We start from the raw sequence: 24103 nt of genomic DNA, 5'->3' as shown, positions 1-24103 counted from the left end.
AATATCTCCAACGCCCTTCCCCTTTCATAAGGGAAACCAGTAAACGAGGAGAAAGTTCAGGGTGGGAAACCACCATGCTTTACACAAAGTTTAGACACTCTCATTTGATTAGTGTATATTAAGAAGTTTCTTACAAAAAGAGACATTGGTGTAAAGATGGTAGGGCACAAGGATTATCTTCTCAAATGTCCTTTTACTTTTTTGATCTTTCGAAAAGTATTACACGGTTTTGTGCCCGTCATTTTCTGATCTTGTCTCTGTTACTTGCTTTCAAGATAATCAAGGAATAGATTAACCTTGAAAACACCCACCCATAACTTTGACATGCAAGAGATTAACAATTTCATGACCCTGAAAAGATTGAGAGACAGGACAGCCAATTAGTCAGATACACTGGACTTCTTTCGTCCGAAAGCCCGAGCATAACTATTGCTCACCTCATAATTAACCAAGGTATAAGTCCTACAATAACATGAAATTCGAGGTTTTACTCCCACTAAAAAGTCTAAAAAGTAGTACTTTGGAACCGCTGCATAAAATGGGAACAAGGCTAGTCAAGGGCATGGGTTTGCGTGGTCGTCCATTCACTGGGAGGCGGCCAAACATTTTACCATAACCAGTGGAAGAAAAGGGGTTTTAGCATACATAAATGAAAGTTTCAAAGAATAGCTCCATTATTGGTAACAATAGTCAGACGCACCATCTGAGCGAACATTATCAGTCCAACTTTTTAGGTTAGGTCGCTTTGACTTGCACGGGCGTATTAAGTAACGCCAGATTTTTCTTGTGTAGTCCAGGAAAAAAAACCCGTATTTTACTTTTTAACCCAAGCGTGCTTTTATGCACCAAACATCTTCAGCACTGCAATGATTCAGTCGAAGCCAGCCACTTAGAAAGCTTAGCAGCATCTGATCATGCATGTGTTTGGAGGAAGATAATAAACACAAATATAATCTTGATCAGCTTCTTCCACCCGTTTCTGCTCTATGCCAAAACCTGGAAGCCTAATTGTTCCTGTCTGGCTGTCAAATGGAAGGATATCAAATCCTAGCCAATTTCTAAAGCCCACCACCCATGAAAGTAAGAGACGCAAATTACCTATCCACGATTTTACTATAAGAAAACTTGATCGCAGATATGACAGTAGACAAACAATTCCAGTATTACGATGTGTTGTCTCTGAACTCAGGCTATTACAAGGGAAATATGTGCGGCGGATATGGGTTTCGAACAATATATATGGATCTCCAGAACAGGACTATAACATTTCAAGTATACTGGCCCTCAAACAAAGAATCTTCTAGCTGCTAGAAAAACAGGGGCATCTGTCTCAAATACAGCTGCAAAAAATGAAACCGACCCTTCACTATATAAAGTAAGCGCAATTATATCCAACTAGTGAACAATTGCCTGAAAAAACCCTCAAAACAAAAACAAAGTGCTCTCTTCCAGAAGGAACTTTGCCCCATATCAATGCCAAGAGGACACACATGATCGAGAAAAACTCAACAAGGGAAGCACTAGGCATGTCTCACTTCCATCGCAGAGACTGCCTTATTCCAGAGTAGATAAGCCCCAATGATCTCCCTATCAAACAGACCAGAAAGAAGGAGATTGCATCACTGACTTTACCAATAAGAGTTCTAATCAATGGTGTTGCAATGTCAGACAGTTCAAGAAATAGACTGAAGTAATACTGCCTGCAACAAAGAAGAAATTTGTTACCACTTAGTCAATGGAAGTCAAGGCTCAGACTCATGCAATTTACACCCACTGGCAACATAACCCAAGAGCAGTAAGAACGAGCACCAAAAACCTTATTCTTAATCTAAATGGTAGTTCAAACCGCGTCTTTAGATAAGTGACAGTGCTAATTCCAACAATAAGGACCCACTTGGTCATTCTTCAATACCATGTACCGAACAAACAAACACCAGATATTATTTCCCATGTAAAACAAATTCTACTTTCCTTTCCTAGCTAAAAGCACTTTGTTCATTCTCAAAGGCCCAACTTAAATGAAACCAAATAAAAAGGCAACCTCTGACAACTTTAACATTTCTATAGCTTCCAATACAATACATATTCCGACCATGAGTTCCCTATCTTCCTGCATATACCTCCTTGCATGTCCCATAATTGTAGAAACACAAAACCCTATAGCACAATAGTTAACACTAACTTCTCATTTGCTTTCAACATGTACAGAAAGTAAACATCATTCTTACCTGTGAGAATTTTAACTTCAGTTGTTATTGTAGTCAGAGAGGATACTGTACAAATAGTTTTTAACTGAAAGCACATCGCCATATAATAATGAAAAGACTTTCAAGTTGGCATCCAAGCGCCAAAGTTGTTCGAAAACGGTATTTTAACAGGAAATTTTTTCTGGATCAAAATCTTTTACATCCAGTCATGCAAAGCATGAGTGTTGATCACGCCCAACACAACCAAAACACCAATATTGAATGTCAAACACATGATTAGTCACATTCCTTCCCCAATTTAAGTTTCCATTTTTTATTCCCCTTATTAAATGCTGGGATGCAGGTCTCAAGTAAGATCCTCATTAGCCGGATAAGTGTGCATGAAAGAAGAGAAACATGCAAATTGGCCATACTTCAGTTGCATTTGCTTCAAATCTGAGACTTGATGCAACAGAAGTGCAAAATTTCAACCACCCACCCTTCATTTGTTTCACAAAAGTCCCAGCTTTAATAGCATATAAGGAGTTTCAATTCCCTCCATTTCCTTTTCCAATTAAAACACAAGTAAGGACAAGGGCCATATGGAATCATCACTTATCCATTAGTCCCATCTACAACAATCCCAGACTTCATAACTAAAACAGATCTAGTAGTACAAACTAAGTTGGAAGAGTCCAAGTCTTATTACCTTAACCATGTTGTATAGCTATACATCATAATACCAAAATTTACTATGTCCAGGTCTGTTTGACCATTACCAAAACCAAACTGCAGGAAAAGGGAGATTGCATGAGGCTGGAAGAAGGAAAGAAGAAGTAGGATGCTCAGTGAAACTTACCACCCAGTCAAAGCCCTTAGTTCCTTGGTCCGCTTAATAGATATGGAAGTGTGCATTATGATGAGAAAAGATAAAGAAGGTGATGTAGTTCTAGATCTCTGCAGGCTAAGTTTCTTCCACCAACCCAAGTTTTCAGCCTCCCTTTGGCTGCATTCCTCAACAAGTTGGGTTTCAAAAGTACGTAGTTCAAAGCGATCTTCGTACATAGAAACAACAGATTCCATGTTCTGATGCAACCACTGGTGCAATGCCACCTGTCAGCAAAATAGATTTTCCCCGGTGAACCTTTAGGTATTATTGTGAAAAGAAAAAAAGTGTAGCAGGCGACATACTCTATATTTCTAACTTGCAGTTGCGTATGCCCTGTCTCATTGCCAGCAGGCATTATATAACCATTCAAAACATCTCTGTAGGTAATAAGCATGCAGCCTTCCATACACATGAAGAGGCCATCTTACCCAGATACAAAACCACAAATCAGTCATCATTCTGCCATTTATTAGTCGCACACAGATTATCAAGAAATTTTCTCATTAATCATCTCCACTAAAAGCTTGATCTCCTAACCTGCCACATAATCAGGTATACTATGTTGTTCTCTGCACAAGCATTAAGTATTGACTTCTATCTTTAAATTCTCATTGATGTGATCAATGTTCAAACCCACAAAAAGCTTTAATTCACCAGATAATAAAAAATTACATTCATTCACATTTTTTAAATGAAAGAGATGAATTTCCAAGTATACCTGTTCTTAACCTAAAAGGAATAACAGCTGAATAGCAGTCATCAAAGTTTAAAACAACCTTGGGCCATCTAGCGTAAACAGCCCAACATTTTCATCAATGCAAAGAAGAAAGTTGTTAAAATCTACTTAAAGCTCCATTGACCCAAAATAGTCAAAGAAAAGATATTTCAACAGTGCTTAATAGCCATGTTGCCGGACAGTTGATCTGCTTGGAATGCAGGGAATTAAAAGAATCCAATTTCTCATCTTTTTCCCAAGCAAATTATCAGCAACAAGTATCTCCAGAAATGAATATGCATCAATGCCATAATGAAAATCATAAAAACAGATTCTCAAACTTAACACCCTTAAACATAGGAAAAGATAATATTATGTACTTCAGACAAGGACAACTGCAAAAGGAAACCTCAGTGCAAAGACTAAATGAAAATTAATATTTTACAAAGGAAATGCACACCTCATTGCGTAATCTCTGAAGTGCTCTGGTTGACAAAGTACACAAATTTAAACCGAGGCTGTTCATTTCAGTGGACATGCTACCATCTACAGATATAAGTTCCAAGTACATGCTTGCAATTCCCTCCGCTATGGTAATAACCAAATCTTCTAAAACAGAGACTCCATGCTGGGTAAAAAAGCCAGGTCCATAACAGCCACTCATCCTAGTAGACCACGTAATTAGGTGGAAAAAATTACATCCAGATTAGAAGAAAAGATGCTGTATTAGCAACATTACATTTTTTTTTTAAACCACTCTAGTTGAAATTAAATTATACATCCTAAGACTGATTTATCAAAAACAAGAATTTTGCCACAGCAAAATGTTACATAAAATGTTGCAATGCATTTGAAGCACAGGTTTTACTGCAGCGCAGGTAACACTAAATTTTGATGCAGTGAAAGCAGGAAAAGGAAAGCTAAATGATTGCTTAATTTCATACTCTTACACCATAAGCTACTCTATGATAAACTCATTCTCAACCTGCTTTCTTTCACTCCTGATCTCAAGCAATCAATCACAAACAAAGGTGTAGCATTAGAACTTCACTTTAGCTTCGCCTACAGACTGCCAACCTGTAAAGTAGCTCGGAAACTTCATGGAATACAGGATTCAGGAATACTGCTTTACCAAATGTTACTTTGCATGAATGAAGCAGGGATCAAATTGGCCATTTGATGGAAAAATCGTGGAGACAACAGAAAAAAAAAAGCCAACAGAAGCAAAAGTAGTATGTTACATACCCCTTGTAACCAAAACTAAGAGCACTTATCAGCTCTGCATATAAATCTTCCTTGCCTGACTTTCTAATGTACTTCAAAATGCTGCTATATCCTTTTAATCTTTCAATCATCGAAGAAAGAAGAGCCTGGTAAGATAGGAGTAAAACCAATCTCAGAAGCCAACATATTTCGCTTTCTTAAACAGAAGCCAAGCAAGATAAAAGAGACCTTGTTAGGACTGTTATTTTTAAGGCAAAGCTCTTCTTCAAGCCAAGTCAGGCACAATGGCTGAAAGGAGCTCTCAAAGATTCGTGTCATAACCATAGTCAAATCCACAGTAGAGCTTCCGGAGATATGATCCACCTGATACCAATTTTTATCAATGCCCTTACTACTGAGGAAACCAAAAAGGAGAATCGAAGCAAAAGAAAGGCGTTCAAGGCCAAAATTAATTACACATAGTTTGAGCTAACATAATTTTTTGACTTACACATCAAAAGTCAACATATAGAGATGCCAAATTAACTACAATCTCCATCATCTTGTTTCTTTTTTTTTTTTCTTTTTTTATGTCAAGCAATGAAAAGTCAAAACTCCAGTGTAAGCTGAGCGTTTTCAAAAAGAAGGATCAAGATTTGTTCAAAAACATAATACCGTAACCAAATAGCAATAAAGTCTATTGATAAAAAACCACTGCAAAGGAGAAGCAAATCTCCTTTGCCAAGGTTGCAAATGAGGTAGGAACAAATGATGGGAATGAAAATGAACTGCATTTCCATATTCCAAAAGTTGTTTCCACATTATCTACCTTTCACAAAATAATTGCAAAAGAAGTTCCTTTAAACTGAGTAATCTTTCCTCTATTCTGATTCCTGAAATTTACTTTCTTTTAATTCCTGGAAATTGCATAAGACTTTGAGATTAATTATGAAAGCATCTTGTCTTTTGACGAACAAGATACATTTAGACATCAAATAACGAAAAATATGACTGCAAGGCAGTGACAGTACAGACAGTGCCTGCCTCTTTCCTGAGCCAATTAAAACAAGTCCACAAGCAGCGAATCCTGGGAAGCTCTGCAAGAGCACGCAAACTTGACCTATGCAATGCAAGGTCTTCATTGATGCCAGAAAGTCTGTCGCTGACATTTACAGCCTGTTCCCTGGCATATAGGGAATCCAGTAATTTGGCTGCAACTAAGTCCCAGGCAAAATGAAGGTTATCTTGATTATCATTCCCCATGGAACTGCAATTAAAGGAAAACAGCAGGCATTGATTAAATTAAGGACTGCCTTCATATTTAACCAGCTTATAATTTGGCCAACCATGATGTATTTCAACCATGTACTCTCACAAACTTCCTTACCTACCCGACAGGGAAGAGTTTTTTGGGACTGTGAAATCATTCGAGGTGCTCCGACGAGCATCTGAAAGCGGCTTTCCACCAGGAATTACACCTGCACTGTAGGTCAGAAATATGCTGGCCATGAGAAGCACCTGATCAACATAGGGGACCCACTCAGGAGCAGACACAAAATCAGCATTTACAAGGGCACCCAGGCAAAAACACATGAAACTCTCCCGCACTGCGTGAATTTTTGGATTTGTAAAGTGACACGTTAGCTTTGAAGAATTCCATGACGAAAACTGAATACTCTTGCAGCTTCGAGAGTGATACTGCCTGAACAACAAATAAGGAAACGAGATTCATTAAAGGACCCCTGAGGTTTGAAAAGGACTGCAGTTAAGAAGTGCCACCGAGCCAAGGGCAAGGACCCCAAGATCATAATTCCAAACAAAATAATCAGAAGCCTCCCCAACAAGAAGCCTGGGACTTGTGCAACAGAGAACATAAAGCTCAATATATTTAAAATACTATTAAATCGCTGATTGATTCAGTGAGAGTGACACCTGCGTAATAGAGGCTGCGCATTTGCAAGCGTAAAGAATTGCTTATTTGTACCATTTCTGTACACAGGCAGATGCACGCCTAGTGGAACCACAACATATTCTGCCATTCACGATCCCACTACTGATCAAGACATTTTATTTCTTGTATACAAGCTGAAAGGCGTCCAAACAGTCTCAGCTTCTAGATCAACGAATACAAAATAATGAAAAGAAAATAAAGATATGGACAACCCCTCAGTATCCTTAAGTAACTTCAACAAAAGTTCCGAAACAACAATCGAAATGATAACTTGCCCAAAATAATAGTAGCAGCCAAAACAATGATTGAAGGAAGAATTTACATGACAATGCAACATAAGTCAATATACAGGACTAAAAATTCTTCGAATTTGTTCTGAGTTCGTGTATAGGTATCTACCGAACAGGGCTAGTGCACGTATTGCCCTTTTAGGCATTTATACAAACATTGTATGAGCATACCTCGCAATGCAGGTAGGCAATAGAGAAACCCAGGATAGAAATGAAGCAAATCCGAATATATTATCGTGCAGATCTTTAGCAATCAGGGCTTTTAATTGGAGAGAAAGAGTGAGGAGCAGTATTAGACTATGGCAGTACGCAAAGATTTGCGGATTGAATGTGTGCGAACCCTGTTTCTTATAGCCTCCTTTGGAAAAGTATGCATAAGAGAAAGCTTGACCGTTGAAATCCCTAATTAATTTTCTACATTTTCCTATTTCTTGACTTTGAAACTGAAAAGCCACGAAAATTTACTTGAATTTCTTTCCAGAAAAATTAAAATGCATTTTTCCGCCAGCCTTTTTATATCGTATGCTGAATATCATATTACAATAACGTGCTACAGTAGATTCAAATGGACACATATTACGTTTTTTCTTTTTTCTTTTTTTTTTTTACTGATTTTGACCGTCGAATTGAATTGTTAGGCTGCTTTCAGTGTTGAGGGATATGAATTCAGTGAATGATTTTCCTAAAAGAACCATTAAATTTTCTAAGTAAGTTTATACGGATTTTTCTAAGCCCTCCAACTTGAATAAGGTCTGTATGATTACTATGATCTATTGTAGGGTAAGGTTAATAATTGAGATTGCACCCATTTATATTTTGAATTATTCTCCGTAGATGTAATCAAGAGAGCATATGCTCCACGATTATTTAGTCTACAAATTTAAAATTCTTTCAATTGCCAAGTTGAGCACGATTAAGTCCAAGTGTGCGTAGAAAATTTTTTTTCGTTTAATAGCTTTGAACACTAAGGGCTTGTTTGGAAGTGAAGTTTTTGGCCAAATTTTTTAGCTACTAGTTTTTAAATAACTTTTGCTACAGGAACCCCAAAAAACTTATCAAAGTTTTTTACTTACACACTTCAAAATAATACACAAAAAACTTTCCCTTCAACTTTTCTTCTTTTTCCTCCCCCACCCAACCGGCCACCACTTCCATCACCGCTTCCGACACCGGTAACTATTCCGGCCAACTTTTGCCGGCCTTCCTCTTTTTTTTTTTTTTTCTCTCCCTCCCCTCTCCCCTCTTTCCCTCTACCTTTCCTTGCCACCTTCCCCCTCCAGCAGCTTGGGGAGAAAGAAAATTGCAAAAAAAAAAAAAAAATTCTGCCGGCAAGATAAGGAGAGGAGAGGGAGATGGAACATTGGAAAAAAAAAATCATTTCTGTGGCTGCAAAACTCATGTGCAAAACTCAGGTGGCGGCAGAGGGAAAGGGAGGGGTGGCGGGAGAGGGAGAGGGAGGGGGAGCTTTTTGCAGGGGTGGGGGAGGGGGTGGTAACGGGGCAGAGGAGGGTGGTAGGGATGGCGGGGCAGAGGGCGAAGGCGCAAAGGGGGGTGGCGGGCAGATGGGAGGAGAAGGGGAAAGGGAGGAGAGGGGTGGGGGAGGTGGCATTGGTGGAGTTGTTGCTGGGGGTGGCGGAGGTAACGGGGAAGGGGGAGAGGGAAGGGAAGGAAGAAGAAAGAAAAGGAAAGAAAATAAAAATGAAAGAAAGAAAAAGAAAGAGAAAGAAAAAAAAAAGGAAAAAAAAAATTTTCACCCTACAAAAATTTTCACCTTACAAAAACTTCTACAAAATTTTTTCAAAAACTTCTGCAATGCACTACAGTAAAGTTTTAGACAAACTCCCAAAAAACTCAGGTTCCAAACAGGTCCCAAGTCCTGTTTGATAAATCAATTCAGTACTTAAATTTAATAGATTCAGATTTTAATATATTTATGCCATTTGATAACAAAAAATTAAACATCTAAATTAATTTAGTGGCACTGGATTTTCTAGACAAAACTTAATCCAAAAATTAAGTGATAAACTATTCACTTATCACTGAATATGATATGTACTCAAATGTATTAGATTTAGGATGCATTTGATAAAACTAAAATCTGAAAAATGAAATCTAAAGTCTGAAATCAGAAGTTTAAATCCATTAAATTATTGAATTGTTAAATATTAAACATAATACATTTTAGTGCATATCATACGTAGTGACAAGTGAATAACTCATCACTTAGACTCTATTTGGCAAACGAGTTTTTTAGGTGTTTGTTTAAAACTTTACTGTAACTTATTGTAGAATTTGTAGAATTTTTTTTTGAGATGTATAATTTTTTGGATATTTTGAAATGTATAATTAAAAAACTTTGAAAATTTTTTTGAGGTTACTGTAGTTAAAGTTGTTTAAAAACATGTAGCAGCCAAAATTAGTCAAAAACTTGTTTGTCAAACAGACCCTCAATTTTGGGAACAAATTTTGTCTAAAAAATTCAGTGCCATTTAATATTCAGTGCCTACAATAGTAGTATGATATCAGAATTTAGAGGTTTAGATTCTAATCTCTATTCTCCTTTCCTTTTTTAAATCACACCCTTTCCTTGCTAAATAAATAAATAAATAAAATGGACTTTTTACATATAAATTTTAGATTATTTAATAAACAAAAAAAGATACAGTGGTTAGTTGTTTGGACCTTGTTGACATAATACTATATATTTATATTGAAAACTGCTGGCCGAAAAACAAATGGGGTGGTGGCGCAGTTGGCTAGCGCGTAGGTCTCATAGCTTCTGAGTAATCCTGAGGTCGAGAGTTCGAGCCTCTCTCACCCCAACAATTTTTGGATCCATTTTTGGCAATCGAAAAGTCTTAGCGCCTCTATAACTTCAGTGCAGATACAGCGAAAATCGTTGACTGTCGTCGTACTCTCTAATAGTCTAATTCTAATTTCCTGCAGCGGGCCGCTTCATATTTTCGGACTGTATACCTTTTCCTTCCTCCAGAAACCCTAGTCAGAAAAACCATCGCCACTTCCATATCGTAAAAAACTTCGGAAAAAAACTTCCATATCGTAAAACCCTTGCGGTATTTCCAATCATTTTAACAATCAATCATGGTGAAGAAGAGCAAGAGTATGATATCCAATTATAATCCCTCTTTCTTTTTGGAATGTCTTGTAATATGTAGTGTAATAGCTTGGTAGAATTCTGATTTTTGGTGGCGTCTGTTTATGATTTGCAGAGAGTAAGAGTAAGAGGGTTTCGTTGAAGAAGAAGTACAAGATCATAAGGAGGGTGAAGGAGCACCATAAGAAGAAGGCCAAAGAGGCTAAGAAGCTCGGACTCCATAAGAAATCCAAGAAGGAGAAGGATCCTGGTATCCCCAATGACTGGCCCTTCAAGGAACAAGAACTTAAGGCCCTCGAGGCCCGCCGCGCTCGTGCCCTTGAAGAAATCGAGCAGAAGAAAGCTGCTCGGAAAGAGAGGGTATTGAAAATATCATACTACTATTGTCTTTTTACCATCGTTTTTTTTGGGGGTGCTAATTTGGATCCAATTTAGAGAACTATGTGGGGGATGCGGAGGCTTATCATTCTTAAAAAAGAGGTCTTTTGCTAGGATATATAGTCCTTTTTTAATAGGTTTCTCTTGGGTTTCATAGGGGTAGCATTGAACTGAGGGACTTTCTAACATTTTTCACTTCGTGTGCTATGTTAGAGTTTGATTGATAATGTGGTGTCGCTTCTTTACATGAGATTGCCTTGAAAACTTCGAAGAAGTACCTAGTTTGAAATTGCAGTCTTAAGAGTAGAATGTGGGAATGACTTCATTTGAAGTGCAATAATTCCACTAAAACATTGCTTGATGTTGCTTGTTCAGGCACAGAAGAGAAAGTTGGGACTACTAGAGGATGACGAAGACAGTGTCGGAAGTAAAAGGCAGAATTTTGGTGAGGATTTCAATGATGTGTCAACTTCACTGGGTAAAAACCGGGGTAAGTTAGAAGCTTACCATGCTTATATTAGCGTGGGGGTGTAAGGTTTTGCTTTCCTTCTGCCTGATATATCTTAATTCGCCTTGTTTTGCTGCAGATAACTCAGATAGGGCTTTTTACAAGGAGTTGGTCAAAGTCATTGAAGCCTCTGATGTCATTTTAGAAGTGCTTGATGCTCGAGATCCCCTTGGTTCTCGTTGCGTGGATATGGAAAAGATGGTCATGAGATCTGGACCTGAGAAAAATCTTGTTTTGTTGCTAAATAAAATAGGTCTCCTTCTTTTGCCTGCTTTGAAATTACTATAATCAACAGTCGGAATGATTTCCTGGCAACATTTATGCATTCTGAGTAGCCAGTGATGTCTATGGAATTTTGTGGTCTTTTAATGGCATTGCAATGACCTTCAAATTTTAGCATCAACCTTACTTGAAAATGGCCATAATGGCTTGAATGATGTTACACCATTTTAATTGCAATCCCGCTGAAATACTTTCTCTGCTTAAACTTTCTTGTCAGATCTTGTCCCTCGGGAAGCTGTTGAAAAATGGCTCAAATATCTTAGGGAGGAGTTGCCCACAGTTGCTTTCAAGTGCAGTACCCAAGAACAGAAGGCAAATCTTGGGTGGAAATCTTCCTTAAAGGCGCGAAAGACGAGTAGTCCAATGCAGACTAGTGATTGTCTTGGAGCAGAAACTCTTATCAAACTGCTGAAAAACTACTCAAGAAGCCATGAGGTATTATTAGACTTCTGAACGAAATGCTATTAGAACTATTTGGATGTTCACTAAGTGAAATCGTTAAAGCTCTAAAACTTCCTTCATCCCTACTTTTCTTTGCATTAGCCGCTGTAGGATGTAAACTTAATTTTGCCACCCCTTCCCATGGGAGTTCTATTTGTTGTTTTCTGGATATCTGCTTCAACTGTCCTCTTAAAGCAAGTTTTGGCTGCAGATCAAAAAATCCATCACAGTTGGGGTTATTGGCCTACCTAATGTTGGTAAAAGCAGTTTGATTAACAGCTTGAAGAGGTCTCATGTTGTCAATGTTGGTGCTACTCCTGGATTAACACGATCTATGCAAGAGGTACAGTTGGACAAGAATGTGAAATTGTTGGATTGCCCTGGGGTTGTGATGCTTAAATCTGCTGGCAGTGATGATGCATCAATTGCTCTTCGAAATTGCAAGAGAATTGAGAAGTTGGACGACCCAGTTCTTCCTGGTAATTGAAATTTATTTTGTCTGAAGCAGTAAATTACATCTTTGCCATTGTGTAGTTAGTTAATGAATCTCTAATTAATTACCTATTTTTGGATAATGCAGTTAAAGAAATTCTCAGGCTGTGTCCTGCCAAAATGTTGGTAATGCTGTACAAGGTTCCTAGCTTTGATTCAGTTGATGACTTTCTCCAGAAGGTTGCTACCGTCAGGGGTAAGCTGAAAAAGGGCGGCATTGTGGATATTGATGCTGCTGCAAGAATTGTTCTTCATGACTGGAATGAGGGTATGTGTTATCAGCACTTATCTCCTCTCTTGCAGCATATTTAAATAATTGACTTTTACCATGCATCTTTTCTTGTCTTGAAATTAGTCAAATGCGCGTTTGGGTAGTATATTTTGGTATAATATTTGACATTTCACTATGTTTTCCCAGGTAAAATTCCCTATTACGCGATGCCTCCAACTAGAAATGATGGAGAGCCTTCAGAGGCAAAAATTGTATCAGAATTTGGAAAGGAATTCAATGTGGATGAAGTTTATGGCAATGAGTCCTCATTTATTGGTAGCCTAAAATCTGTCAGTGATTTTAACCCTGTTGAAGTTCCTTCAAACTCTCCTGTCAATTTTGATGAAAAGATGCTTGAGGTATGTCAGTCTGAACAATCATTTTCAACTCATGAGCATGCATTGTGACTTTTAAGTTGTCTCATTTCCTTGAAGTTCAAAGGCAATAGCTTTTTGTTATAGTTCAGAGGAGATTGATTATTTACGTGGAAGACTTTATGCATGTAAGCAAGTAACTTGAGATTTGAACCCTTCATCTCTTGGAGAAAGGCAATCTACCTTTTAATGTGATTGGGATGGAACTGATGGCCTTTTCCCCATTGGCACTTTGTCTCAGTCTTAGCAAAAGAGTTAAAAGTCTGCTGTTAGTTGCTTTTTTGGAGTAATGGTGCAGCTAATACGTAGAATTAGTCTGTCTGCAATGTCATAGCTTGGTTTTGCAAATTTAAACTACTGTAAATCAGATAACAGCTATTTGAATACAAAATTATCCACACGGTGGGTGGGAAGGGTGGGGGCATATGTTGGATACAAATTGCAATTCTACATTGCCTTGTAGTTCATTGTGATGCTTCTGAACATCGTGTTTATATGCATTTAGCCTTCATATGTGTTATATTTGACATTGCAGGATGATGGTTATCCAGCATCATTGCCCCAAAGTGAAAATCTGGAAGACAATGTAGGGGATGATGGAGATGAGTCCATGAGATCAGAAGATGAAGCAGGGTCTGTGACGGCTAAAACTGCCAGCAGCAGGCAAAATGAGAGGCTATATGCCGAGGAAGGTATTCTTAACACTAAGTTGAAAAAGGCAGAGAAGAAGAGGAGGAAAAAGGACAATAAATCAACTGCTATGGAAGATGATTATGACTTCAAGGTAGATTATGTCAGCAAGGGATCTGCCATGGAAATTGCCGAGGGAGTTGGACTGGAGGATGATAGCTCAAAAAATAGATTTGAGCTGCCATCTGGAGTTGATTTAGAAAATGAATGAGGAATTTTGTTTTATAATTTGAGCCGTTTTCTCCCTTTTATAAGCAAGCTTCTCCAGACGAGTTGAGCAATGATTTTGATGTTTTATGAGAAAGCAGGAGATAGAAAATATTTTGTCTCGGTAAAGCTAATTATTGTCCTCGAGGAAAAGAAACTTTGGTGAGCCAAGACGTTTTTTCTGTTGCACATTTTTTGTGGGGCAAAACTAATGTTGTTGTTACTGCAGAATTTTTTTTTTTTTTTTTTAAAAAAAAACAGAGAAAACCCCAGAAGTTAAATCAAGAAAAGAGGAAAATAACGGTTAATGGCGGCATAGCATTATCCTACCTTTGCGGTTAACCGATCACCGATTGACCGACGATGTTACAGACTGCTGGTCAGGATCAGGAAAAGTATACAGCACATGCTGTTTCTTCTTCTCGGTGCTGCGATTTGGACTGCCAGATGAAAATATCACCTGATCATCTCTAGGTACCCACCAAAATCAGATTAGAAGTAGTTATCGATCATAATTTAGTAGCAGAATTCGCGCCTTTGAGATGTGACAACTGACAAGTTCTTCGAATGTACGACAACTGCATAACGTTTGAGCCAGCAGAAGCGAATCATGCGTGTAATTCAGTCGTTTCTTTATGTTATTTGAACCTTGGAAAGTACGGATCGAGGGATTCAGTAGCCAACTGCATAACCTTAGAAAGTACTGATTGAGATTGAGGGAATTATGTATCTGTTTAAAGTATTCCATACTAATAACTAACAAGTGAAGTCGAATTATTTGGGTACAAAAGATAAACCAGATGCTAAGAGTAGAACATCATCACATCATTCATGACAGAGAAGAACTAGTTCTTTGATCATCATCGTATCATGATGAGTGGTTTAACAAATGGTAGAGCGAGGATTTTTGTGCAAAGGTCAACAATATCAGCAATTATTTGAGATAATTTTGTGAAAAATACTACTATAGCATTTCTTTGATGTGATGTATGTGAAATAAAAAGGTGATTGAAAAATGTGTTGATGATGCAAGCAAATCAATGTGTGTAAATAATGTGCATTCCAAACACACTTGTCTTCTAAATTTTAGGCATGATTAAATGTCTATTATATGTACACCGATTTATTCAATATTTAAAAAGAAATTCAAAAAGTTATCTACAACTCGTGTTTATATGTAATAATTATCAGGTAATCTAATGGTGTAAAATTACATAAATGCTTAAAGTTATGCATAAAAGTGCATAGCTATTAAACTTATACACAAGAGTACTGGGGGGATATATTCTAGTATATCTAATAGGTGGATGATAATAATGTGCAAATTTCAAACTATCAAATGAATGTTTGATTTTTCTTGTAATTCATATGGTTTAACATCTAAGGAAGGTTTAGTGTTTAGCAAATTAAAATTGTTAGAAAGATAATGAAAAGAGCATTAACTAGTTACTTTATTTTAATGTTTCATTGTAAACATGGTGGGGACAAATTAAAAAATTTAGCACACTTGTGGGGTTAGAGAATACTATCAAAATTTAAGAAGGGCAAAAGTGGGGCAATAATAAAAATTTAAATTTTTATAGGGTATTAGTATGTAGTTTCAAAAAGAGTGGCTCCGCCCACGACAAATATACATAATTGTGGGTCGATACGCGATTAGGTTAAGACGTTGAACTAGAGGACCACGCGTCCAAGAAACGGATTATCGTCAAATCTCCGTTAGCATTGGCCGTTGCCAAATGACGCGGTTTGAAGCAAAAATGGCTCTTTCCATTTCGAGCCACGGGATATAAAAGAGAGACTATCCTCTGCAAGCTACTTCAAATTCTTCGCTGGCTACAAGCAGTTTGATCTTTCTTGACTTTTAATTTTATTTTGAGCTTGGCGTTGGCATCTCGGGTGATTAATGCCATTACCAGCCAGCTTAGTTGAGTTAATGCCTTTTTTTTTTTTTTTTTGATAACGAAATTAATGCCAAAATTTTAAAACCTTAAAACATACACCTTGTGGGCCAGTGACAGTGGCATTTGCGTTATTCCCGATGATGTACGAGGGTTTGTTAAACAACCTACCACCCCACGGCAACCACCGAATGGGTCTCTCGACTATATTTCTATAAAATCTTTAAAGAAGAAATTAAAAGAAAAAAATATATATATAAAACCAAGAAAGACGAAATTTTCTCTTTATGGTCGAACGGTACAAAAATCAAACTCGATCCAATCCTCTCCCCGCATCGTCACGCTTCCTCTATTTCTTTTTCTCTCGCGATTTATCCTCTTTTCATTTGTTTGCCCCTCTTTCTTTCTTCACTCACTTTCTCTCTCTAGATTCCGAAGAGGCCTGCTAGGGTTTTTGTGAGGGAGTTACCAGAGAGAGAGAAGAGTGAAAATGGGGCAGCAGTCGTTGATCTACAGCTTCGTCGCCCGAGGAACGGTGATCTTAGCCGAGTACACTGAGTTCACTGGAAATTTCACCAGCATAGCATCGCAGTGCCTTCAGAAACTTCCGGCGACGAACAACAAGTTCACCTATAACTGCGATGGTCACACTTTTAACTACCTCGTCGAAGACGGCTTCAGTAAGTTTTCATCCTTCTTCGTCCTTTCCCGATCTATTTGCCGCTTCGATTTGTTACGATGTTATTTGCTTGATCCGCTAGTTAATCGGTGCTTTGTCGTTCTTACTACTACTACAGAGTCAAAGGCTCGTGGTTTTGCTCTTCTTTTCTTTTCATTTCTCTCTCTCTCTCTCTCTCTCTCTCTCTCTCTCTCTCTCTCTTTTAATTTTGGTGAATCAGCTACTTTACTATTTTTATTCGTTTTATTTATGTGATGATTTGGCTCTTTTGATTCAGATCTTAGTTGATAACAATTGGAGTTTTTATTTTTACTGAGCGTCTTCTGCGACTTTTCAGACTCTTGTTTTTGCAGTTCTGAAATAATTATTGACATTGAAATGAATGTTATGAGATTGAGTTCTAAAATTCTTACATTTCAGACTGTTCAAACTGGTGATTTTACTCTTTGCGGGCTGTCACTCCGTTAGATTTTCTCCTCTTTTTTTTTGGTTAGACGTATATTCAGTTGCAGATTAGAAGATGACTTCTTATTGGTGTTCGCATGGATCCTACGATAAGGATTTGGATCTTCTCTTATTATGTTGCGTTCAGATCTTTTTTGCTTCCTATTAGTACCTTCTTATTCTCTGATTGAAGTTTGATCGCTATTTGTTAATGAAATTTTATTATATGATATCACAGTAATTAATAAGTTGGTAATTTTTTAGCTGTGTGACATTCTGTGGCTTAAGGTGTTGAGAATTATGGGGCCTAGGATCAAATGGGAATTTTGTTGGCGTGCATTGGTTCTATTATATTTTCAAGGCAGCATGACTTTGTATACAAGTTTAAGTTTCACCTGTACAGATTTATTGCTATTAAAGGAGTTTGTGTTTTTCCATACCACATACTTTTTTTAGTTACTTCTTTTTCGCAATTATGAATGCTTAATTTTGAAACTTCTATAGTCTATGAGTTTAATGATGAAAAATCCTTTCTAGAATAATGTACTTTTGATTTTAAGCAACCTATATATATTTTTTTATAGTAAACATGAATTAGTCTAACGTCTTGAACTTTGATTTGTTTGACTTGACTTGTCATGAGCTTTGATTTCTTTGAATTGACTCTGTACTTGGACATTATCCTTATCCATTGCTTACACCCTCCTCCTTCCCTGCTGCCCCTACTATTAAAATTAAGTGCAACTATTTTTCTTTTCATGCTGCCTGTCTGCTCTAGATTGAACCTATCTTGATGAAAGCATATTTGCCTTTTTTGTTTGATAATCGAGACTGTCAGTGAAGGTTACTTACTGCTTGTAAAGCAAATGGGAATTACTTTGATGTTCTGTATCTTAGAAATGGTAAAACGTGTATGGAAATCAAGTTGTATGCCTTTCTTGATTTTGATTTAACACATAACAATGACTTTTCTTTAGTTGCCTGTGTTCTCCTATTTAATTCTTAGGTTTTTAGGGTAGTTTTCCTGCTTTTGTGATGCTTGGTTGTACAATTGGCTTATATAACAATGTGGTTCTAGACATAGTTCAAGCTTGTTGTTTGAGAATCTGTTGGGTCAATAGAAGTATGATTTGATAAAAATTAGAGTATTCTCACTCTTCCTATAATTTCTTATCCTTATATGACTGTTGCTGAAATGAGTTTTTTGAGAATATTCTCTACTCACGTATGGAGCCGCCTTAGTGTTTTCAGGGAAAGAAGGGAATTGAATGTTTTCTGTTATATACGAGCATTTCCAGACTTCTCTAGTCCATTTCTATGTGCTTGTGGATATGTATTATTGTTGGTTTGAGTGTTGTTTAGCTAACAAACCAAATACTTCTGTTTGGCAGCATATTGTGTTGTTGCTGTGGAATCTGTTGGGAGACAGCTTCCAATAGCTTTTCTGGAGCGGATAAAGGAGGATTTTACCAAGAAATATGGCGGTGGGAAAGCTGCTACTGCTGTTGCTAATAGTCTTAACAGAGAATTTGGGTACTTCATTCTACTCTTCTTCATGAGCTCTTCTTTTTCCAATTTTTTTTTGGATAATATTTTTGCATATGATAATACTACTTTGTTGAAATGATGCATGATGTATCTATAGGCCCAAACTGAAGGAACAGATGCAATACTGTGTGGATCATCCAGAGGAGATCAGCAAGCTTTCAAAAGTAAAGGCTCAGGTTTCAGAAGTCAAAGGGGTGATGATGGAAAACATTGAGAAGGTTAGTGTAGTTGGCACCTTAATTTCTTGTGCACTGCCTGTGAATTGAGAGATTCTGAAGATTGGAAAAGGGGTCTATGGATTGGATATGATGAATCTGGTCTTGCAGGTTCTTGATCGTGGAGAGAAGATTGAGCTTCTGGTTGATAAAACTGAGAATCTTCGATCTCAGGTTTGTGACTGTAATAGCGTGCTATTTCTGGTTTTACACTGGATCACGTTTTTTCATGAAGTTTCCCTCTTAAACATCATCTCCTGACAGTTCTTTATTTTTGACTTTATCTCTGGCTCCCTTTGGCACTTATTTTCAGTTTGAGACTGTTTGGTACGTAAGGGTAATGAGTTTTGCCTTGGTCCAATGTGCAGGCACAAGATTTCAGGACACAGGGAACCAAGATGAGGAGGAAAATGTGGTTACAGAATATGAAGATAAAGCTTATTGTTCTGGGCATTATCATTGCTTTGATTCTTATTATTGTGTTGTCCGTGTGTGGTGGCGTCAAATGTCATTGATTTGGTTGTGCTATCGTTTTTGTTAGGCGGGTGATTGACGGAGAACTTGTGCTGCTTTCTTGATATCATAACATAGCGTTATGTTTACGTATAAATTTTTGGTGGCCCTTGCCTACCCATTTGATAGAGATGGTACTTTGAGACAATGCTTGTATAGTCTGTATTTCTGAATTCGTTGAATATAGTAGAAGAGTCCGGAATGTTTTCAGGAAAAATATGATGATGGTTCATGCTCCTGTATTTTTGAATTTATTGCGTGCTCATGGTATCAACTAAATAATTACAATGCATGCGTTAAATTATGATACACTATCAACTTTGCTTTTTTAAATGGATGCAGTTGATAGAATGGTTCCATTGATAATTCCGCTGGCCTAGTTGACTGTTTATTTTTATCTGACACGATTGTATGTGTCAAGGGGAGCAGTTGTACCCGGGATTGCATAACTGATGCTCTTAAATTAGGTTGCATGCTCAATTTATTTAGATTTAAGAAGATGATTTTTAACGCGAAAACAGAAAAATACCCTCTCTGAAACTCTGGGCACGCTTAGAACCCAAAATGTCCATAACCTGGCCCCCTATCCTCGAAGTTAGAGTGATGCTTGCTGTTCCATTCTTTCACTCTCGTTAGATTTTTTTGGGGGTATTTCATCCTCCTAGTTGTTGCAACAACAGCAGAGTCCCATCCCATTGTTTACCAATGCTCTTTTTTTTCCATTTAAAATACAGGATTCCGTAAATATGAGCTTTTCCCAGCTATGTAGATGGTGCACATGAAACTTCCGCTAGTATACTGATGCATGGTCGATGGACCTTTTTTTAGCTTTTCTGGACTACGTTGATGGTTCGACCCATCGCTGCTACGGTTAATGTAAGTAAACTATGATATTCTCAATACGAGGCCCAAGATGGCACTGAAGGTGTATTTGTTATACGAGTTCGCACACCACTTCAGAATAGAATTCATTCTCATTCTTTTTGAAGTAATTATCGACAAAAAGTTCAGAAACAGATATGTCCCTCTCTCTTTCTGGTTGGCAGTCAATACAGCCAAAATTCTGATAAGTAGAAATACACATTGCATAAATTTCTGGTGATTTTTCTCTCTGCTTAAATAACGGCACCATGGAGTCAATATATTCTAAACTTGGCATCCTATTGCACAAGCAGGCTTCTGGGTACATCTCTGTGAAGTGAACAGTTCTTATGGACTGATTTCCATGTTGTCGATCAGCCTGACCTTTCCAAACCATGCTGCAACGCAAAAGACAGCTGGTCCCTTAATCTCTTCCACTGCTTCCAGACTTTCTTGGTCTACAACCTGTTTCCAAAATGGAGGAGGAACATGTCAACCGTTCTAAATTGAGGTACGGAATATGAACTTTTGATATTTTCAACTGGCAGAAACCTCGGATCTTTTTACTGAATAAGAGTTAATAAAACAAAAACACGAGAAGCACCTTTACGGAAGGATTTAAAGAATGCAGACATCAAGTGATTATCACAATCAGAGGTTGGGTTGTCTATCTTGAAATACGGGGGAAACATTGGAGTTATTGATATAATAAGCATTTTTATACTGCTCAGTAGTACTACAACCGACAAAAACTCGATTGAGCACTCAAAGGTTTCAGGTGTTCTTGTCTTGGTTACCCGCTAACATCGACATTTTCAGTTTATAATAAGCATTTTTATATGGCTCAGCAGTGCTGCAACCGAAAAAACTCGATTGAGCACTAAGGGGCAACTCTGAAAAATTGACAGCTAACACCTGAGTAAAGTAATGCATGCTAAATGGCAACTGCAACGTCTATCTAATTATTTAATGTAGATACAGCTATTGAACAGCATTTTTCCTAGAAAAGCCACATTCTAGCATGACTTTCATACCATAATTATGCTTAAACTACACTCATCTGTTGCCTGTGTATCAAGCTTCAAAAATCGCAACGATTTATATTTTATGGTGATGTACGATTAATTACTTCAACATGAAAGGTTGACCACAACAAGCACAAATGGCACATAAAGAACGGCCACCGAGCTCGAAAGGCCAATGCTTTGTTTCAGCTTTACCAGAAAACCAGATATTAAGAGTACTATCAGTTGAATATGCAAATATGAGAATAATTACGTATGATGCCTGACCTCTGCATAATCAATTAATCCACCGGCTTCTTGTACAGACTGGATCACTGAATTTATTAATTCTCTGCAATTAACTTGTCCATTTTCTGCTGCAACTTTAGCTTCAGTCAGCGAGCGACTTATGGACAGCGCCTGCAAAATACCATGAAGAGAAAAGAGCATTGGCACCGGGGCGTGCCATGATTTTGACAGATTAAGCTAAGCACAAATAAGAAGTGCAAGACATAAGCTACTTCAGGAAACATTCCTAGTAAAAAGCTGGTTCAAGAACACAGGCAACTGAACTAGAAACAACCATAACCACAGAGATATGGTAATATAATTCAACGCTATCTGCTTTAGAACGCATCGAGTTATTAACAAAACCACATCACTATAAGCTCTAGAGGCAAATGTATGCACTTGACAAGTACCTTGTCCCTCTCAGCAGGTGAAAGGCGCACATTACGGGAGCTCATTGCAAGGCCATCAGGTTCTCGCACTAAGTCAGAGCCAATCACTTTTATCCCAAAATCGAGATCTCGAACCTGATGAAGGTCCCCCCAAAAAAAAAAAAATTAAAGTAAAATGTTTTTTTTTCCAATTCTCTGGTAAAGCTTTCATTTTTAATGTCAGGCAAAAGTTGGTGTAGAAAAAGTAGACATAAATTACAGATCCTGCTATACTATCTCCGTACAAGTATCAGAATGAAGAAAAGGAAATTTGCAATACTCCAGAAAGGCTAACCATTCTTTGTATAATCCGCCACTGCTGATAATCTTTCTTCCCAAAAAAAGCAACATCAGGCTCAACAATATTAAACAACTTGGAAACAATTGTAGCTACCCCTCTAAAGCAAACAGGCCTGCTCTTCCCACACAATGGCTTTTCCAATTTTTCGACTCTAACCCAGGTTTCATGCCCCATTCCCCCATCCTCCACGCAAGATACAACCTCTCTCCCTTCCCTTTCTCCCCCGTGTTGATCTCCGCTATCATTCCAACAATTCCTATCATTACTATTATCCCCATAATCATATAAATTGTGCGGGTGGAAAACAACATCGACCCCACCAGGAATGGACTTGAGCTTGTCAATATCACCAAGAAAATCAGAAGGGTATGTTGAAAGGTCTTCAGTTGGGGAGAATTGACCTGGGTTCACATATATTGAAACGACAACTGACTGGGAGTGCTTGTGAGCATCTCTAATGAGGGATAAATGACCTTCATGAAGGTAACCCATGGTGGGGACTAATCCAATTGTCTTGCCTTGGGCTCTCATGCTTCTTGACCACTGTCTCATCTTATCCTTGTCCGAGATGATTAAGGGATTTTCAGTGGCCATTTGCATGGAAATCTGAACTTAAAAAGGAATCCTTGTACTTTTTGCTCTGTCAAGATCAAATTTTTCTGTAGTTTTTCGAACTTGTGTGTGAAATTTGTAACAGATGATAAAGGCAGGAGGAAATATGACTACTACTACTACTGCAGAGGAAGGAAAATGGATGAGCTTGTGGTGTGGAATCTGGATGCAGGCCCGTCAAGGGTAACTGCAGCGAGAGAAATGGCAAAATATGAAGGAGGCGGCGGCGGCGGCGTTCCTTTCTGTTACTATACTAGTTTATATAGATAGATATATTGGTTCTCTCGTCTGGCGATATGTTTTGTGGAAACCGGTATCTAATTAGTAATGCAAAAGTACCAACTAAATTGGTTCGCAGACCACAGATTCGCCGCCATGGATCTTGGCTGAAAAGAAAATTGTTAATAATAATCCGAATCTTGAACTCGTTGCTAAGTACGTTACCTGATAGTTTAAATATGTCCAACAAGGCCCAAATCCACGTGAAAGCTAAACTAGATTATGTGATACTGTAAAGGGAAATTTGCCAAATTGATCCCTAACATTTACCTAAAACACTTTTTTAGTCCTTAACATATAAAATCAGCCAAAATGATCCTTCATATTTAAATTATGAGCCAATTTGGTCCTATTGCTCGTTTTTGCTCATTTCTCCGGCTAAAAATAGCACGCCCCCCTCACGTGGTCATATTTTTAGGGGCAAAACCGGAAAACACATTTCATTACCGGTTGAAGGTAAAAGGATAGGGGACCACCACCAAAATACACATTTCACCTTTGGCCCTCAAATTACAGTTTGAAGAAACCCTAATTGCATCCCCAAATTAACAAGCATAACTTGGAAATGTATTGCCGATGATGACGACGACAAACCTGTAGGGTGTGATTGAGAAAAGATTGAAGGTTTGGCCAGAAAATTGTGAAGAAAATTAAGAGGGCATGTACACACACACACACAGACACAAACAATATGCAATGACGATTCAGACCTTTCACAAAAAGCGGTAGTTGGAATCCATCGCCGTTCGGAAAGCATCCCTGTGGAAGTAGAAAACCAGCTCCAGTCGCCAGCCCAGCAGAAGGGGGGTTGCAGAATCTGGAACAGGATTGGACATAAATCGTGACGGTGCTTGTTTTGTGAAGTAGGGGGCATGGAGTGGGAGGCAGACCAGAAAGAATTGAAAGAAACCGGAGCGGAGTTGCTGCCGAACGAGCGGGTTGGATTTCGGATACATGGATGGGAGATCGAGTCTTCCAAAGCTTCCATCCTCAAATCCCTCCAGCGCCAAAAGTAACTACCTCTCTCTATCTCTT

At 38.0% G+C, this 24103-nt stretch overlaps 4 protein-coding genes across 7 annotated transcripts; 2 read left to right on the top strand and 2 right to left on the bottom strand.

Moving 5' to 3' along the window:
• Positions 1-1138: 1138 nt before the first annotated feature.
• On the bottom strand, positions 1139-7611 carry LOC113763403. Of its 4 annotated transcripts, none has more exons than XM_027307232.1 (9): positions 7406-7611; positions 6926-7106; positions 6381-6695; positions 6029-6260; positions 5243-5377; positions 5036-5160; positions 4251-4455; positions 3046-3299; positions 1139-1587 (listed from the first exon to the last, which is right to left on the bottom strand). In XM_027307232.1, the coding sequence occupies exons 2-9, from the start codon at positions 7030-7032 to the stop codon at positions 1521-1523; spliced, it is 1440 nt and encodes a 479-aa protein (XP_027163033.1). In that variant the 5' UTR covers positions 7033-7106; positions 7406-7611; the 3' UTR covers positions 1139-1520. The 4 variants fall into 4 exon arrangements, with proteins under 4 accessions (XP_027163033.1, XP_027163009.1, XP_027163017.1 ...); XM_027307208.1 differs by having other exon boundaries at positions 1139-1700; positions 7406-7608; XM_027307216.1 differs by having other exon boundaries at positions 1139-1700; positions 6926-7078; positions 7406-7608.
• Positions 7612-10156: 2545 nt separating this feature from the next.
• LOC113776332 (guanine nucleotide-binding protein-like NSN1) lies at positions 10157-14185 on the top strand. Its single transcript, XM_027321468.1, has 9 exons — positions 10157-10355; positions 10465-10709; positions 11103-11217; positions 11315-11488; positions 11735-11952; positions 12170-12437; positions 12539-12718; positions 12869-13080; positions 13631-14185. The coding sequence occupies exons 1-9, from the start codon at positions 10337-10339 to the stop codon at positions 13994-13996; spliced, it is 1797 nt and encodes a 598-aa protein (XP_027177269.1). The 5' UTR covers positions 10157-10336; the 3' UTR covers positions 13997-14185.
• Positions 14186-16383: 2198 nt separating this feature from the next.
• On the top strand, positions 16384-19582 carry LOC113753078 (vesicle-associated membrane protein 725). Its single transcript, XM_027297200.1, has 5 exons — positions 16384-16573; positions 18408-18549; positions 18662-18782; positions 18891-18953; positions 19148-19582. The coding sequence occupies exons 1-5, from the start codon at positions 16384-16386 to the stop codon at positions 19292-19294; spliced, it is 663 nt and encodes a 220-aa protein (XP_027153001.1). The 3' UTR covers positions 19295-19582.
• Positions 19583-20247: 665 nt separating this feature from the next.
• On the bottom strand, positions 20248-23119 carry LOC113776272 (pantoate--beta-alanine ligase). Its single transcript, XM_027321394.1, has 4 exons — positions 22172-23119; positions 21859-21972; positions 21446-21577; positions 20248-20618 (listed from the first exon to the last, which is right to left on the bottom strand). The coding sequence occupies exons 1-4, from the start codon at positions 22775-22777 to the stop codon at positions 20502-20504; spliced, it is 969 nt and encodes a 322-aa protein (XP_027177195.1). The 5' UTR covers positions 22778-23119; the 3' UTR covers positions 20248-20501.
• Between the last annotated feature and the right edge of the window lie 984 nt (positions 23120-24103).

This window comes from Coffea eugenioides, chromosome 1 (assembly GCF_003713205.1).
Source record: "Coffea eugenioides isolate CCC68of chromosome 1, Ceug_1.0, whole genome shotgun sequence".
In the NCBI taxonomy this organism is placed as follows: Eukaryota; Viridiplantae; Streptophyta; class Magnoliopsida; order Gentianales; family Rubiaceae; genus Coffea; species Coffea eugenioides.
The sequence above is the reverse complement of the archived record's forward strand: the minus strand, read 5'-3'. Positions and strand labels throughout refer to the sequence as shown.